The sequence below is a fragment of the Cuculus canorus genome, chromosome 24 (assembly GCF_017976375.1).
Source record: "Cuculus canorus isolate bCucCan1 chromosome 24, bCucCan1.pri, whole genome shotgun sequence".
In the NCBI taxonomy this organism is placed as follows: domain Eukaryota; kingdom Metazoa; phylum Chordata; class Aves; order Cuculiformes; family Cuculidae; genus Cuculus; species Cuculus canorus.
In genome coordinates, this window is record NC_071424.1 from 355,817 (window position 1) to 372,181 (window position 16,365).

At 49.3% G+C, this 16,365-nt stretch overlaps 1 protein-coding gene across 5 annotated transcripts; it reads right to left on the reverse strand.

Annotated features, from left to right (window-relative positions):
- Positions 1 to 7,541: 7,541 nt before the first annotated feature.
- On the reverse strand, positions 7,542 to 15,788 carry PPP1R15B (protein phosphatase 1 regulatory subunit 15B). Of its 5 annotated transcripts, XR_008453455.1 has the most exons (4): positions 14,169 to 15,788; positions 10,140 to 10,529; positions 9,120 to 9,193; positions 7,542 to 8,311 (listed from the first exon to the last, which is right to left on the reverse strand). XR_008453455.1 is itself a non-coding variant. In XM_054087259.1 (2 exons), exons 1-2 carry the CDS (start codon positions 15,783 to 15,785, stop codon positions 10,317 to 10,319), a joined length of 1,830 nt encoding a protein of 609 aa, XP_053943234.1. In that variant the 5' UTR covers positions 15,786 to 15,788; the 3' UTR covers positions 7,579 to 10,316. The 5 variants fall into 5 exon arrangements, 1 of the variants encoding a protein (XP_053943234.1); XR_008453456.1 differs by lacking the exon at positions 9,120 to 9,193 and having other exon boundaries at positions 7,544 to 8,311; XR_008453454.1 differs by having other exon boundaries at positions 7,555 to 8,311; positions 9,120 to 10,529.
- Positions 15,789 to 16,365: the final 577 nt, after the last annotated feature.

Below are 16,365 nucleotides of genomic sequence, written 5' to 3' on the forward strand. Positions count from 1 at the left end.
ACTGTGGCAAACTGTGGGTTGAGCTCTTGTTCTGCCTGTGCCGTGTATGCATCTTGAGGACTGCAGAGGCAAGCATGAGCTTGGACCCCCGTGCCTGCAGCCCTAGGGGAGCTCGGAGAACGGCTCGACTGGATGACATTACGCCTTGGCTTTCTGAAAACTGGGCTTTTTGCCCATTTTTAGGGGTTGAACAGGGTCAACGTTATGCCAGGCAGGTTACAGTGACACTGGGGTGACCGGGGAGTTGCCACCCTTATCACATTACCATCTGTGAACCCAGCTGTGGAGCTAAACCTTAGCCGCTGCCTGATTAAGGACCACAGCAACTCCCAGGCTTGGGTGCTGTGATGCATCCCGAGGTGAGCGAGGTCACAGAGTGAGCCAGGAGCCAAACCACAGAGAAGAATCCCGTTTCCATTATGGGTTTGGGGAGGAACCTCCTTATTCAGCCCTACCTGGGATATGGCTTGTGGCTTATGCTGGTTCAAGGCAGAAACAGCTTTATGAAGTCAAAAGTGGCACAAGGTCTGTTCCTCAAGTGCCCTGATCCTATTTCAGAGCTGGGGGAGGTACTGCGGGGCAGACCACCCATCCTCCCAGCCCCTCTGCAGCTGCTGGCAGACGGTTTTGTCTTTACAGGGAGCAGGCTCCAACCTATCTCGCAGCTCACATAGGGCATTAATCCTCAGCACAAACGTTTTGGGGTCAGCGAGAGGCTCCAGGCACCGCTCCTGCAGCTCCTCTGAGATCTCCCCATCATACAACTTCCAGGTCTCAGTTTTCAAAACCAACACTAATTTATTTACGCAGACATGAAACAGAAACCTTAAGAGAACCAGAACCAAACCAGCCTGCCCTGCAGTCCCAGCATTAGGAGCTCCTTGTGCGCAGCCCTTGCCTTCCTTAGAACTAGGTGATTTTTAAGGTCCCTTCCAACCCCAACTATTCTATGATTCTAACTATTCTGTGATTCCCAAAACCTCTCCAATTACTCTAAAGTTATTCCCAGATGTACTTCGACAGCATGCGTGATCAGGGGCTGTGTCAGGTAAGCTCAGAGCATCTCTGCTCTGAGGACAGGCTGAGAGAGTTGGGGTTGTTCAGCCTGTGAAAGAGAAGGCTCTGGGGAGACCTCAGAGCAGCTTCTGGGACTGAAAGGGGCTCCAGGAAAGCTGGGGAGGGGCCCTTGATCAGGAATGGCAGGGATAGGACAAGGGAGAGGGTTTTCAGATGAAAGAGGAGAGATTGAGATGAGATCTTGGGGAGAAATGTTTTTCTGTGAGGGTGGGGAGGCCCTGGTCCAGGTTGCCCAGAGCAGTGGTGCTGCCCCATCCCTGGAGGGGTTCCAGGCCAGGTTGGATGGGGCTCGGAGCCCCTGATCCAGTGGGAGGTGTCCCTGCCCATGGCAGGGGGTGGAACTGGATGGGCTTTGAGGTCCCTTCCAACCCAAACCGTTCCATGGTTCTATGATCTGATCCTAAAAGATTTCCTTCCTTATCCAGTAAGCCCCAGGGAGGGATACATTTCTCTACCCAGACCCTTTCCTGAGGTCCCCATGGCAATTCCAGGGGACCGACCCATCAGACAAAAGAGAAGGAGCCGGTGCAGCCCCCTAGGTAAATAACACTGTTGGAAGCCTCTATAGGACCTTCAGCCAAGAATCCCAAGCGGCTCCAGGCTCTCCTCTGCCAGGTAAATAAATCAGCTTTTATTGCTTTCCACAAGAGAATGTTTTCCCTCTGTTTCTTTATCTTAATCCAATGGAAATTGAAAGGGGAAATACCATCAGGCCTTTTTGTTTTCATTTGGTTTAAAACCCTTTTAAAACCTCTTTTTTTCACAACCACCTGGGTTAGGAAGGAAGACCACAGCAAGAGGGCACACACAGAAGTTTTCTTCTCAAACCCACTTGTGTTCGGTTTTTCTACAGATGGTCCCAGAGGGCAGAGGCCCCTCACTGCATCAGGCATATGTCCACCTCTGCTCCATGCACCATATCCTTCCTTTAGCAGGGACAGAGGGATAAGGAAGCCACCAATCTCCTGTAGGACCATCCTGAATGAGTGGGGAAATGGATTTGTGTCAGGATTGAGCAGCGAGAAGACATGCAGAAGCTCAGTAGATTTTTTTTCTCGAAGAGACCTCAAAGCCCATCCAGTCCCCCCCCCTGCCATGGGCAGGGGCACCTCCCACTGCATCAGGGGCTCCAAACCCCATCCAGCCTGGGCTTGAACACTTCCAGGGATGGGGCAGCCACCACTGCTTTGGGCACCCTGGGCCAGGGGCTCCCCACCCTCACAGCAAAACATTTCTCCCCAAGATCTCACCTCAATCTCCCTTCTGGCAGCTGAAAACCATTCCCTCTTACCCTATCCCTGCCCTCCCTGATCAAGAGCCCCTCCCCAGCTTTCCTGGAGCTCCTTTCAGCACTGGAAGCTGCTCTAAGGTCTCCCTGGAGCCTTCTGTTCCCCAGGCTGGACAACCCCAACTCTCTGCCTGTGGTCATACGGGAGGTGCTCCAGTCCTCAGATCATCTCCATTGGACTCACACTAACAGCTCCATGTCCTTCCTGGGCTGAGGACTCCAGAGCTGGACACAGGGCTCCAAGTGGGATCTCACCAGAGCAGAGCAGAGGTGCAGAATCTGCTTCCTTGCCCTGCTGGTCCCACTGCTTTAGATGCATTGGCTACAGCAAAAAAAACACCCCAGCACATCATCTGCCTTCTGGAGACGTGTGGCTTCTGGCAGTTCCAGGGATACTGGGTCACCCTTGCGTGAGAGACACTTGTTTGGGCAGAAGAATTTCACCCGCCAACATGCCAGGACCAGCCTGGCACCACAGTCCCCACAGAGCAGCCACTAGCAGCCACCTCCTCCTCCACCCACACAGCACTAAGCCTTCGCTTCTAGCCATGGTGGGACCACAGAGAGAACAAAAGGCAGAGGGAACAAAACACGCGGAAAAGGGCTGTGCCAGGTGAGGAATGGCTTAGTTGTGGTCAGGGAGGACTTCTGGCCCCAGCTGCTGCTTGACATCCAGCTCCCAGCCCATGGTAGGTGACCTGCCCTGCCGAGGAAGGCAAACGAAAGCTGAGGAAGTTTCCTGTGTGGAGCCCTCATGGGTCAGACGTTAGGAATGCCACAAAACCGGGCATTTCTGCAGAGAAAGGGGTGGTTATTGCACTTGCCCCATGCTTACCTGTCCCGCTCTGATGCTCGCTCCAGAGCGAGGTGGCAGAGCACCTTCAGGCAACCACAGAGGGATGGGTGTGATGGGCTTTGCAGAGGTCACAACCAGGAGACCCACTCAGGGTAGTAGTGGCCCTCGGCAGCGTTTCTGGCTGCGCTGCTGTACAGTTCTGGCACCATCTCCTGGACAAAAGCTTCCCAGAAACCAGACTAGAAATGCAGTTACAGAGTGAGTCGGCCAGGCACTTCCACCAGACCCAACCTGTTGCTGCCGGAGGTGTATGTTGTATCCCCTTCCTAAGTGTTAATACACAACAGACTGCAGTCTGCGCCCTCTATCATAGAATGGTTTGGGTTGGAAGAGACCTTCCAGCTCATCGCCTTTCTCCCTGTTCCTCCACGTGGTGCCCCATCTGACCATGCTGAGAGCCAGGCTGGGGACACGATGGCCATCACACCACTTTGCTTTGCAGCACCAAAGTAGACAGGAGCACCCTGCTTGCTCTTTGCTTTCCCACCTCAAGCGCAGAAACCAGCAATCAGCCCAAATGAAAGAGAGTTGCTAAGCAAAAAAAGAAAAGCTAGTCGCTTTGCATTCTTTACAGTCTGGTTGGAACCTGCCTGTCATTTGATAGATGGTGGCAGAGGACGCAGCTGCCGGGAGCGCTGGTGGGTGCTGCTTCGTGGATCCTACCTGTCAGGTAACTCTGGAACCTAGACACTCAGATTGCAATCAGATGTTTAACAGGCTTTTATCACCAATCTAAGTAACACATTTACCACCAGGCACAGCAACCCACTGCTCTTACAGCCACGCTACGAACTCCAACCCTATGTACGGCTTGTTACCATAGGTCCAGCCGGCATTGGAGGAGGCAAGGGAAGGTGCCAGCAAAACATCCCTCCAGCTCTAGAAGTGAAATCTTTCTAACCTGCTCCTGCTTCACCTTTGCCAGAAGCCTTTGCTTAACCTCAGATCTGACCTAAATTATCTCAGCAACCCGAAACAGAAAGCCTAAAACAAGAAGGATTGGAACACGTTGCCCAGAGAAGTGGTAGCTGCTCCATCCCTGGAAGTGTTCAAGGCCAGGTTGGATGGGGCTTGGAGCCCCTGGTCCAGTGGGAGGTGTCCCTGCCCATGGCAGGGGGTGAGACTGAGTGGGCTTTGAAGTCCCTTCCAACCCAAACCGTTCCATGATTCTAAGATTAGCCTGGAGCATGAGAAGGAAAGGAGGGAAGGTGCTGAATCCGAATGTCTCCACTGAGCCTTTGTTTCTTCTCAGCACAAAGTCCCTGCAAGAGACCTGGGCCGTATCCCAGCCGCTCGCAGCTCTTTGCATGCAAAATGTAGTCGGAGGCTCTTTTTTTTCTGATCCTGGTGAGGTGCCCAGTCTCTCAGTACAGGGAAGGAAGCCAGCCTGCATTTCCCACAGGGCAAGGAGCAGCTCATGGCAGGTGTCACGCAGCAGTGAAGGAGGAAGAGATGCTCCAGAGCCATGTTAAACATGCTGCTTCCATTACACAAACCTCCACAGCCATTTGCCAAGCAGGATGGCTTTGCTCTGCTCCACACATCATTTGTTTGTCTTGACTCTGTTCCCTAAAAATTGGCTTTCAGCTATAGTGCCATCCAGAGATGCCCAGGCTGCGTCCATGAGAATCACAGAATGGTTTGGGTTGGAAGGGACCTCAAAGCCCATCCAATTCCAACCCCTGCCACGGGCAGGGACACCTCCCACTAGATCAGGTTGCTCCAAGCTCCATCCAACCTAGCTTTGAACACCTCCAGGGATAGGGCAGCCACCAAGAGCAGAAATGTCTCCTCATCAGCTCCATGACACCAGGAGTGGGGTAGCACAAACCAGGTTTGTCCCTGTGCCAAGACTCCTTCCCCACAGCCGCTTCAGAGCCTTCAATCCAACCTACCGGATCCAGACACCCCAAAGGACACAACCCTGAGCAGGACTTTCGTTGGGTTATTCTTTCTTTTTTTTTTTTTCAGGAAGCAACACACCCAGTGCTTGCAAGGGGGAGAACAGAGAAGCCAGTTCAAGTGATCAGCAAAAGGCCACATCCTGAAAACAACAGACAGCAAGGAAAGCTAGGAATATCCAATGCGCTCCAACAGCTGGGGCAGCTATAAAGCTGCCAGTATTTTATCACTAACAGTCTTATCGCAAGCATTAGCAGGAGGGCAGATGGAAGCTTCCTGCTAATGGGCTCTAATACCCTCACGACTAATGGGCTGCTTTCACAAGGCTTCATTTTCCCCCTCACCACCACACACAAGCCAAAATAAACCTGGGATTATATTGGAGTTCTGGCCCAGCAGGCTGAGGCTGGGAATCAGGGGACTCTCCCGGGAACTGCAGCCACTTCGTCACTGGGTGTCACTGCCAGGTTCAGAAGGAACTGGCTTTTTTGTCACCAAACTGGCTCTGCATCAGCACTGCTTTGCAAGTGGCATTTTAGTGGATGCAGAGAGTAGTGACTACAAAAATAGCAGCTTGTTTTACTCCCCACGTGCTCTGCTGACAAACAAGTTAGGTCCCGTGGAGAAGATACAGCTCTAACACGGCTGAATTGTCAGCTAAACTCCAACTGCAGCCCTCAGTGCTGATAGAACAACGCAATCCCAGCAGGATCCATTCCAGATGGCATCTGGATGCACTGCCATACATGCAGATTTCTTTAGCAAACTATAAATCTTGAAGCTATCGCAGAGAATGAAACCACAACAATCATTTTTTAAAGCAGATTTCAGAGCCAGCAGAGCAGAGGAATTGGACTTTCAATGATGACTGCGGTTCACAATTGCGTTCGCTGTGTGAAGCTTTGCTTGTGATTTCAAACCAAGTACCACAGGAAGTGCAGAAAATGTTTTTCTTTGTGTAATCCAGCAGTTTTCTCCCCGTGACACAGGAATAAATACCACACCGTGGTGTTTTAGGGACACTCGGATGCGATGCAAGCACAGGGTGAAACACAGCTTGTGCTGCAGGAGAGCAGCAAACAGCATACAGTACCACCCCAGTCCTGAGCTCTACCAACCAGTTTCCTTCAAGGCAACAAATAACACCCTCTCTCATCAAAACTTCACTCCAGAAACAGCATGACCCACCCGTGGCCCTTGAACTCATTCCAGAGATTCCTATGCCATGACCATGTCACACACAGGACACTCATCATTGCTATTATGGTATCGCTGCTACGGAAGAAGTTAAGTTAACCAGCAGGGTTTCACCTGAGGCCAAAATCCTCACAGTCAGGCTGGCCTCATTCCATGGTGAGCTCCTAGGAGCCTCTGGAAAAGCAGTTTTGCGCCTGCAAACCATTCCAGGCACCTTCACACTACCACTGGGATATAAAGCTCATCTTGTTGCTATCCTGGACTGCTCCAGCAGCAGCGCAGCACTTCCAGCCCCCTGCTCCCCACTCAGCCCTAACAAGGGGCACAAAGCCCCTGGGAGCACACAGGTTCCGCGAGGGATTCCAGCTTCACGCTGACGGAAAATAGCCAAAGTCATGGTATTCCTTAGTCTAAGAAGCACAGAGTGATAAACATAGCTTTACACAACAACAACAACAAAAAAATTCTTCATTAAATATAATTATGCTTGGTAATGCTGAGTAGGATTAAGTGTCTCTGGGCACTGCCACCTCTCCTGGATTCTGAGCTCCTTGCTCATTTTACTCTGACTCACTAGAACATAAACAAGGGAACACTGCATCACAGGGCAACGCTATGTGGCAAAATATAGGGAAGCACTCCAGCTCATCTCAAATTGACAATGGATCTGATGTTTGCACCTTCGATGCCCCATCGCTGGAGGTGTTCAAGGCCAGGTTGGATGGGACTTTGATCGCCCTGATCCAGTGGGATGTTCCTGCCTGTGGCAGGGGGTGGAACTGGATGGGCTTTGAGGTCCCTTCTGACCCACATCATTCCATGGTTCTTAGGTGACTCCTCAAATTCGTTTCAGTAAAGCCTGAAAATACTTACCCTCGCCCTGAAATCCCTTCACATCCACAGAGTTTTCATATTTAAAGTTATGCTGACCCATGGTGAGAAAACTGTACCCAGATCTCAATACTCAGCTTCAATAAGAGCGACACAACATTAACAGCCCTGCTCCCACCAAGCCAACATCGAATCTGAACACAAGCAATGGCACTTGCACGTTGTATTTAATTTAAAAGCTTCATCAGGACAAGGACTCCTCACACTCGCTGGTTTGGAAGGGAATCCACAGGGATGCTTGCTTCTCAATTACTGTAACCACCTCCTAAACACCAAATGTGATAAAAATACGTTTAATATTCTCATAAAGCTCAGCACAAATTGCCCTTTGGCAGTTACCTGATGCCTTTCTTAAGTTCCTCCAAAGAAAACCAAGCTGGCATTATCTTGCAAATACCTTTATTACAATTTACAGATTAGTTCTGAATAGTTTTATTATGTACAGAAATATAACTTTAGATATAAAAACCCAACAAACGCGACACAAATCAATTAAAATCTGTATAAAGCCAATGCTGAAGGTTTTCTAACTTTCTCTAAATTATACAAAAATAAAATCTCATCATTACAGTTTTGATTTAAAGTTCAGCAAGTGTAATTTCTGCTGTCTCACTCAAAGCACTTAACACACGTACACACCCTGTGTGACCATTTTAAGGTACGTTATAGGGAAAATAGTGACAACTGAGCTTAGCTTGCTTTTAGATGACATTTATGGTGAATTTAGTGTCTGTTTCCCATCACCTCACATCAGACAGTTTGGAAATATGAGGTTTGAGGCAGGGGAAGAGCTTACCTAAGTAGGTATATTTGGTGAGAATCAGCAGTGTTAGAACAGAGGGCTTGATAAGCTGCAGGCTGGACAAACAGGATTTCTCAAACATCAGAAGCACTTTGAAAGTAGTTTTTAATCTTGTTTACACCCAATTTGTCAATTCTGTTGGTTTCTAGCTGCAGCCTTTTCCAAGCCTCTGCAAACAGCAGATCAGTATCTGCAGGTGTTCAGTCACATGATTCTAAAGGTCCTCAGAAGCACCAGTAAACCAAGCGAGTTGTCCGGAGTAACAGAAGCACCAACAAGTTCTCCAAGATCAGGGAAACTAGGAGAGTCAAGGAGAAATGACTATGATATGTTTTACCAAGAGCAATGAACAGCATTTTTACTTATCAATCCCACTTATGGTCCAAATAATCAAATATCTACTGTAATTCCACATTTACCACCCTGCACCCTTTTCCCTAAACTAAAAGCAAACACCAGTCATTGTTTATGTTACAGGGAATGAACTCCTAAAAATTAAAAGTCATCTTATTAGATTTGGAGGCATGATTAGAATTATGATTTCACAACTAAAACGATCTCGTGTCAGAAAGGAGAATCCAATTTTCTTTTAATGCCATAGGGATGAAAAATAACTTTGCTGCTTCGCTTCCAAGCAGACGGTCTGTAAGGTCACCAGAGCTTGGGCTGCATTTTACACTTACAGAAAAACTCTTCTGCAGTTCAGTTAACCCTCTGAACTTCACAGCTCTAACACTTCTAACTTGCAGCAGAGAAAGGGAGTTTAAACTCAAAGAACACACTTCATGCAATAAGAATAAAGTGTAAACCCCAAAACACTGACATTTTTGAGCCAGAATTAGAACTAACAGCCAAAAAGACAGCACGATGAACCAGAAAATTCAGTAAAGCTCTGTAAAGCTCTTCTATATCTGTTTCTTTTGAATTAAAAAATGAAGTAAATGAGATGACAATTCTGAAGTGCTTTCAGGTTTCTCCCTTAAAAAACCAAAACAATTCTAGCCAGATGAATGAATCAAGTAGCAAATAATTTATTCACGCAATTTCGAGCAAAAAGAGTTGAAGTCTTCAACGTTTGGTGTTTATTTCATTGCATGACCTCATACCTGCTGGATAACAGCCAGACACCAGCCTTTGGGTCCAAACACACATCCAAACTGTGCTGCTGTTTTATTTTTGACTGAAACAACAATTAAACATTTCAAGTTAGGAACATAAATAAGGAGTGTTTTCCTTCCAGGGAGAACCTGAACTTTCAGAACCCAAATATGAAATCTGATTTTTGTACCAGACAAACAAAAGTGCAGATGCATAGAGGTATTAATACTGGGTTTTGGTAAAGAACACAGCGATTTGTAGCCTTAGATTTCCGTAAGTCAAAGAGAATTCTCCTTACAAGTACCAGAACGAGCATTTTGGATACAAGGAGTATGAAGAACCCTCCACTTCAATTCATCTTCAGAAAGCAGAATCAATTACAGCAAAGTTACCCTAAGATTAACTAACGAACTAGGGCCTAGTTCCCTTTGCGTGGCTGCTAAATTCAAATTATCAGCCACAGCCTAGATATTATTGGTTAGGATGAGGGCTTTCATTGCCCTGAAAGCAAAGAAGTTCAGTGCACAAGCAGCCTTTGGAACAGTACTGGGTAAAGGTATCACTTAAATAGAGCCAAACCAAAGGGCTTGTGGAGCACCAGGGCTACCCTGCATCCCCCAGCGTCCTGGACTGCAATATTAACTTATCAAAGTGCTACAGAAACACTCAAACACGAGATTACGTGCAAAACTGGGACAGTAAAAGGAAGGAACAACCTATCTGCTTTGCACAGTGAAGTTAACGTCCTTAGCTAACAAAATTTGAGACTCTTGTACAAGTTAGAAAAAATGGAGAACCACAAGGAAGTAGAACAATCATCCAGAAACTTTAAATCAAAACTGCAATAATTGGGGCCTGAGCCCCATAAATATTTCCTTCAAAATAGGTTTTGCTTTTTCAAAGTGCAAAAATCCAACTTAATAGTCACCACTTCTCAACATACGGCAGACAAGGCATTTTTGGAATGGATTTAACCTAAAGCAGTCCATTTTGCAAGTGTTAAAGGAATGCAGTTACACCACTCTTACCCTCGAGGACGCTCAAAGGGTTTTGTCTGGCTAAACAGGACACACAGGATTATTCGTTGGCTGAATGTCAACTGGGAAAAAAAATCCCACTTTTCTCCTCACATGCAGCTGCCACTTCTTTTTTCCAAGGCGTTTATGAGTGTTTAGGGTCACACAACTACCAGCTATTTTAAGGTGCTAGAAAAGATTAACCCGCTTGTAGCAGGTTTCTTGAAGTCTATTAAATACTCTTTGTCTATGCTCTGGCGTGAAGCAGTATCCTATGGCTTCTTCTGTTTCTTGGATACGTTTCTGGAACCTGCAGCCGTCTCGTGCCAGCTCTTCCCAGGGTCCTTTCCGATCCTCTTCACTGCTTATGTAATACTCAGTAACTTTTTCAAGGAAGGTGACCTGGAAAAAGAAAAGTCATTTAGTGAAACACTAGCCACACGCTCACACAAAAGAAGCTTAATGTTGATTTGCACATATGATTTGTTTTGGTTGTTTTTTTTTTTAAACAGAAGTTATGGATCTGTTGGAGTGGGTCCAGAGGAGGTCACAAAGATGATCTGAGGGCTGGAGCACCTCCTGTACAAGGACAGGCTGAGAGAGTTTGGCTTGTTCAGCCTGGAGAAGAGAAGGCTCCAGGGAGACCTTAGAGCAGCTTCCAGGACTGAAAGGAGCTCCAGGAAAGCTGGGGAGGGGCTCTTGGTCAGGGAGGGCAGGGACAGGACAAGGGGGAACAGTTTTCAGCTGACAGAGGGGAGATTGAGATGACATCTTAGGAGGAAATGTTTTGCTGTGAGGGTGGGGAGGCCCAGGATGCCCATAGCAGTGGTGGCTGCCCCATCCCTGGAGGTGTCCAAGGCCAGGCTGGATGGGGCTTGTGGCAACCTGATCCAGTGGGAGGTGTCCCTGCCCATGGCAAGGCAGTTGAACTAGATGGACTTCAATGTCCTTTCTGACCCAAACCATTCTGTGATCTGCTACTAGTTCATGCTAGGTCTCTGCATTACCTAAGCTATATTGTAATTCATGTCTTGGCTTTAAAAGCCACCACTTGCTGACATCTCCCTGTACCAAAGCAGCACTCGAACTACTACAGAATTTCAGAAATGTGCCTTAAGAGGCCCCTCTACGCAGACAGGAGATTCACATTCCCTGTGAAAGAACATCCCCCATTTCGGCACCAAGTTACAGCCTCGCACAGAGATCATTCAAGCAGGTTGCTCAGCAGGACAGTCAGGACACTCACTCCAGGCTGGAAATGCGCTGCTGGCCAACACTGCCAATTAGTGAAACTTATGAAATAAAAAAGGAACAATCATTGTTCTGAAGAGTAAGTAATCACATGAGCCAACTCGTACTTCATCACCAGGAAAAGAAGTCACACTACGGTATCTAAGCAAGCAACTCTCATCACTACGTGAATGGAACAAACACGTCTGCTCAGAGGTGATATCAAATTCCAGCGTATTCAAGTTCCTGACATGAAATGAAGTCAAAGTTACAGCCTTTAAAACAGCTCTGGAAACTTCCACTCCATGCTATTTTTAAGAACTAAGCTATTTTAAGAAAACAAACTCCCAGGCTCAGAGCATCTAAACTTGACAGTATTTAGACTCTTACCATACTAAAGATTAAATGCTTTTCTGTTACTGAGTGCTAAGCAAAAGCTGGACTATTTCAGCCTCCTACGGAATTCACATTGCTTTTTATTTAACTACACAAAAGGCATAAACCTGAAGGACAAACTAACTGGCTGTCAGCATCCAGCTCTCAGAGTAGGGCCAATTCCTGAAAACAATCTAAACGCTGTTCCTACAGTTGACTCCACTGAATTTGCTGCAGGACAGCTGCTTCCGAAGCTCAGGAATTAACTTAGGGAGGTATGAAATGCTTGTTGCTGCATTCCTACCTTTTATTAAGGCAGGACCCTAGCTTCATACTCCATTCATGCTAAAACATGGGAGGGGTGTAAAGTGAGCTTGCTTTTTGTGTAGAGCCATCCCCCAGCTTTCACAGGGAACATTAAGGTAATGGTTATGGAAGAGGTGACCTATAGGAATAAACACCAGCTGCGGACGCACTGCCACAACAGACTGAGCTAATGGCAACCTCCTAAAGTCATCAATCCCAAATCACTCTGCGCTGCCTGTGAAAGCAGGGCCATTGGACCCCACACATCCTTGCATAGCATCAATGCATTTACTAACTCATAAGAGAAACAAAACGCTCCTAGGTTTAATGATTTTACAGACACAAATACTGCTGCTGTACAACTGCAGGGTGCCAGAGAGGGAACAGCCTTCAGCAGGATGAAGAACCCAAAGATTTCCTGGGAACACCTCTGTCACTGCTTAGTACTAGCTGTTTTGCACAGACCTAATTAAGTACCTGCTGCTTCCTAGCACAGGGAGTTGTTACATCAGCCCATCCCGTTGGGAGTTCCCACCTTACATCCTTTTTACATCAGTCTGAGCCACCCTTGGGCACAATTACTGGATTTTGTAACATCATGCTAAATATTGCATCCGCATCATCATTCTTTCACCATCCACGGAGCCAAACAATAAATGAGTCAAAAAAATTACTACTGTTAAGTCTACACCCCTGACACACAACAATATTTTAGGTCACAGCAGTGTGACCTTATGGTAGGGCTTAGTGCCACCATGCAGCACCTCAGAGAGATGCGCAGAGAGCCTTCAAGGGCCCTTCCAACCCAAACTATACTACGATTTTTTGATTCTATGACCTCTTCCAGAAACTGTCTGAGTATCCTCCAATTAGATTAAAATACAAGAGTTTGTCCTGCGTGAATCATTAAGTTTCACTGTGAACACAATGCACCCTAGCAACACCAGGCATGAAGTGATGTCCAAGCCAGGTTTCTCAATTAAAGGAACAAACATGTCCCTCCGCTCTAAGTTTTCTGTTTTGATAATCTGTCATGCTAGTGTATTGTCCCAGGGCTCTTAAGCTGAAAAAGGAGAGCTTTAGACTAGACATTGGGGAGAAACGTTTTCCTGTGAGGGTGGGGAGGCCCCGGCCCGGGTTTCCCGCAGAAGTGGCGGCTGCCCCATCCCTGGAGGTGTTCAAGGCCAGGCTGGATGGGGCTTGGAGCAACCTGATCCAGTGGGAGGTGGCCCTGCCCACGGCCTGGGTTGGAACTGGATGGGCTTTAAGCTTCCTTCTGATCCAAACCATTTCACGTTTCTATGGTTTGGTATCACAATTCCTACAATGTTTAAGTACCAGGCAAGACTCGGACATTATGCCTGAACATCCATCTGGTACACCATCAAAAAACTCACCAGAGAGTAGATTTGTTTGTCACTCTTTACCTGAGTCTTAGCACATCAAAAAGTCTTTTAATACAATAACTCCTCATAAACACTATATACTTCCAATTTGCGCTCAAAAGCCCAGTTCCAGATTACATCCTTTTAATAAATGACTGCTTAATTGCAAGTCTCTTAAATGGGATTATTACTGTACTCTATGGTGTGGTTCACTGTAGCACGTGTTAAAACACCACAGAAGAGTTCTTCCTACTCCAAAAGGCAGTTGTAACTCAAGCAGGCTTGTCAGAAGTCCTAAAATGTTTGCAATGCTTAAGATCTTGATTAGGCTACCCAGAGAAAGGTCCTAAAATACTTTATCAACATTATTCACAACCGAAACGGGTGCTTTCCAGAGAAGCCTACGTCGCGGTTTTCAGCTGATTTTCTGATGAGGAAAACTACGTTACCACAAAAATACGTAATGGAAAGTACGTCTTAAAAGGAAAATGTAATTTCAGGTCTAGAACCGAAATGTAAAGAAATTATCTGCCCTGTGCCACTGAATTATGAAACCTACCACCACGTGTGTGGATGAGGCACACTCATTCCAGTCCAATAATTAGACCGTAAGCTCACGAGGCCATGACAGTGGCTGGAATCCTGGCACGAGTGACCTCACCCACTCCCTTAGCCGAGTGTGGGGGTGTTTTATGGGTTTTTGTTAAGCACCCCCAAAACACAATTCCATAATCAAAGCACATACCTTTTTCTGCTTGGTACTGCGACATTTCTCCCCAGTAGGAATGTCGTGCCGCACAAAGTCCGTGACCCCAGAGCTTTGCGTTTCCAGCTGCACTCGACAGCCAGTTACGTGACAGCGCTCAGAACTGATCGGGCTCAGCCTCTCCGCTCCTTTTAAACCAGGCGTCCCTTTTTTCTCTGCTGTTTGAAAGGCTGCCTTGAAATTCAAAGGGTTATAGGGATCATCTGAGGTACAGAACGAGTCCCAGAGTTTCAAGTTTTCCGCCTCATCCACACTGCTACAGTCCCACTCATCCTCCTCCTCCGAACTAGAGTGAGGAGAGCCTGAGGACTCCTCTGCCCAAGAGGAATCTTCCTCCTCCTCTTCTTCCATATCTGACCTATCCTTTCCCGGATCGCTGGAAGATGTCTGAATGGTGGCTGTGAAGTTCTGAGGGTTGTAGGGATCCAAACTGTAGAAGGAATTCCAGAGGTGAAGCCTTTCTCCGTCTTGGCTACCGGTGTCTGAATCCGAGGCGAGCCCTTCACTGTCAAACCCGTCATCATCATCATCATCATCCCAATCTTCCTCATCATCCGCACTCTCTTCACCGCTGGAAACTCCCCCTATTATATAGTCTATTAATTTATTCGCGCAGGCAGGTCTGGATGAAACAGGAAGGCTTTGCTCTGTCTCAGAGTCCTCCGAGTCCTCTCCAGTTTCCCCTTCAGCTGAACCCCTCACTCCCTCCTGTTCCAAGGAGCCACTTCCAGCTTCTCCCCCCACCTCGCCACGCTTCGGATCGCACAGTTCCTCCCTTTCTCTTTGACAAACTCCCTTGTGCTGCTGCTCCTCCTCTAAGCTGTGGTAGCCGTGGTCCTGCTCTGGCACCGCCAGGCTGGCTAGGGGCCACGGCTGAAGGAAAGCCAAGCGCTTACTTCGTAGAAATTCCACTTCGGGCAGCGCCCCGGGGGCCGGGCAGCCCTTCCAGGGCCCCGCAGGGGGCTCGGCTCGCAGGGGCTGGGGCAGATGCGCCGAACCCACCACGTAAAAATCCCCCCTGGGGCTGGGGGAAGCAGCCAGCCGGCTCTTCACCACCCCGGCCCCCCAAAAGCGCTGCGAGGGCTCCGTGCCGCCCTCCGTCTGCTTCCCCCCAGCCCAGCGCAGCGGGGAGGGCGGCTCGGAGAGCAGCAGCAGAGGCGGCGGGGGGGGGTCGGCAGGGCACAGGGCGCTGCTGAGAGCGGGGCCGGGCAGCAGGCGCTGCAGCAGGGCGGGCAGAGGTGACAGGAGCTGCGACACGAGGCGCAGCCACGAGGAAGGCGCGCTGCCCTCAGAGGAAGAGGCGGCTGGGGGGCGGGAGGCCGCGCCGGGCCAGGCCGCGGCCAGGCCCCCCCGCTGGCGGCCGCTCGGCTCCATGCGCGGGCTCGGGGATTGCTTCAGCGATGCCAGACGGGGTGCGGAGCGGGGCTCCATCGCGGGGTGGCGGGGCGGATGGCGGCGGGCGGTTCCTCTCGTACTCTCGACTCCATCCTGGTTGCGGGCGGCGGCGCAAAATGGCGGCGCGGGGGCGAGAGTGGCCCCTCCACCCTCTCCCTCCGCCCGCAGGCCACGCCCTCCGCATGACATTAGCGCTCTCATTGGTCAACACCGCGACATCGCCCCCTCTGATTGGTGAAGTCGAGGCGTAAGCCCCGCTCCCCTGACGTCGCAGTGCTCATTGGACAACGCCGCAGTGTCGCCCCCTCTGGTAGGTGAAACTAAGGCGCAAGACCCGCCGCCTTCAGGTCAGAGTTCTCATTGGTCAGCGCCGCGGCCTCGCGAGGGATTCGCCCCTCTGATTGGCGGAGCGAGGGCGTAAGCCCTGCCCCCTACGTCACCGCGGAGGGGACTCCCCTCGTTGACGGACGGGCTAAGCCGCGCCCCTTCAGAGCTATTGCAGCGCTCATTGAACGCCGCGGGGGAGCGGCCCCTATAGTCGGCGGTGCCAAGACGGAAGCCACGCCCCTACCGCCGCGTGGGGATTGCATCAGCCACGGGGGGGGGCGGCGCCCCCTGGCGGCGCGGAGGAGCGGGGGCGAAGGGACGTGTGTGCACAGAGGTGCGGCAGGTGTGCAGGTACATGTGTGCACCGAGATGCATGCAGATGTGCAGGCAGAGGTATAGACCGGTGTGGGCAGATGTTGCAGGCAGATGTGCAGGTATATGTGTGCACAGAGGT

Coding starts and splice junctions, on each gene's coding strand:
- PPP1R15B (XM_054087259.1), bottom strand. CDS start 15,785: ATGAGAGCGCTAATGTCATGCGGAGGGCGTGGCCTGCGGGCGGAGGGA. Junction 10,530..14,168: donor GCAGTACCAAGCAGAAAAAG/GTATGTGCTTTG, acceptor TTCTTTTTCCAG/GTCACCTTCCTTGAAAAAGT.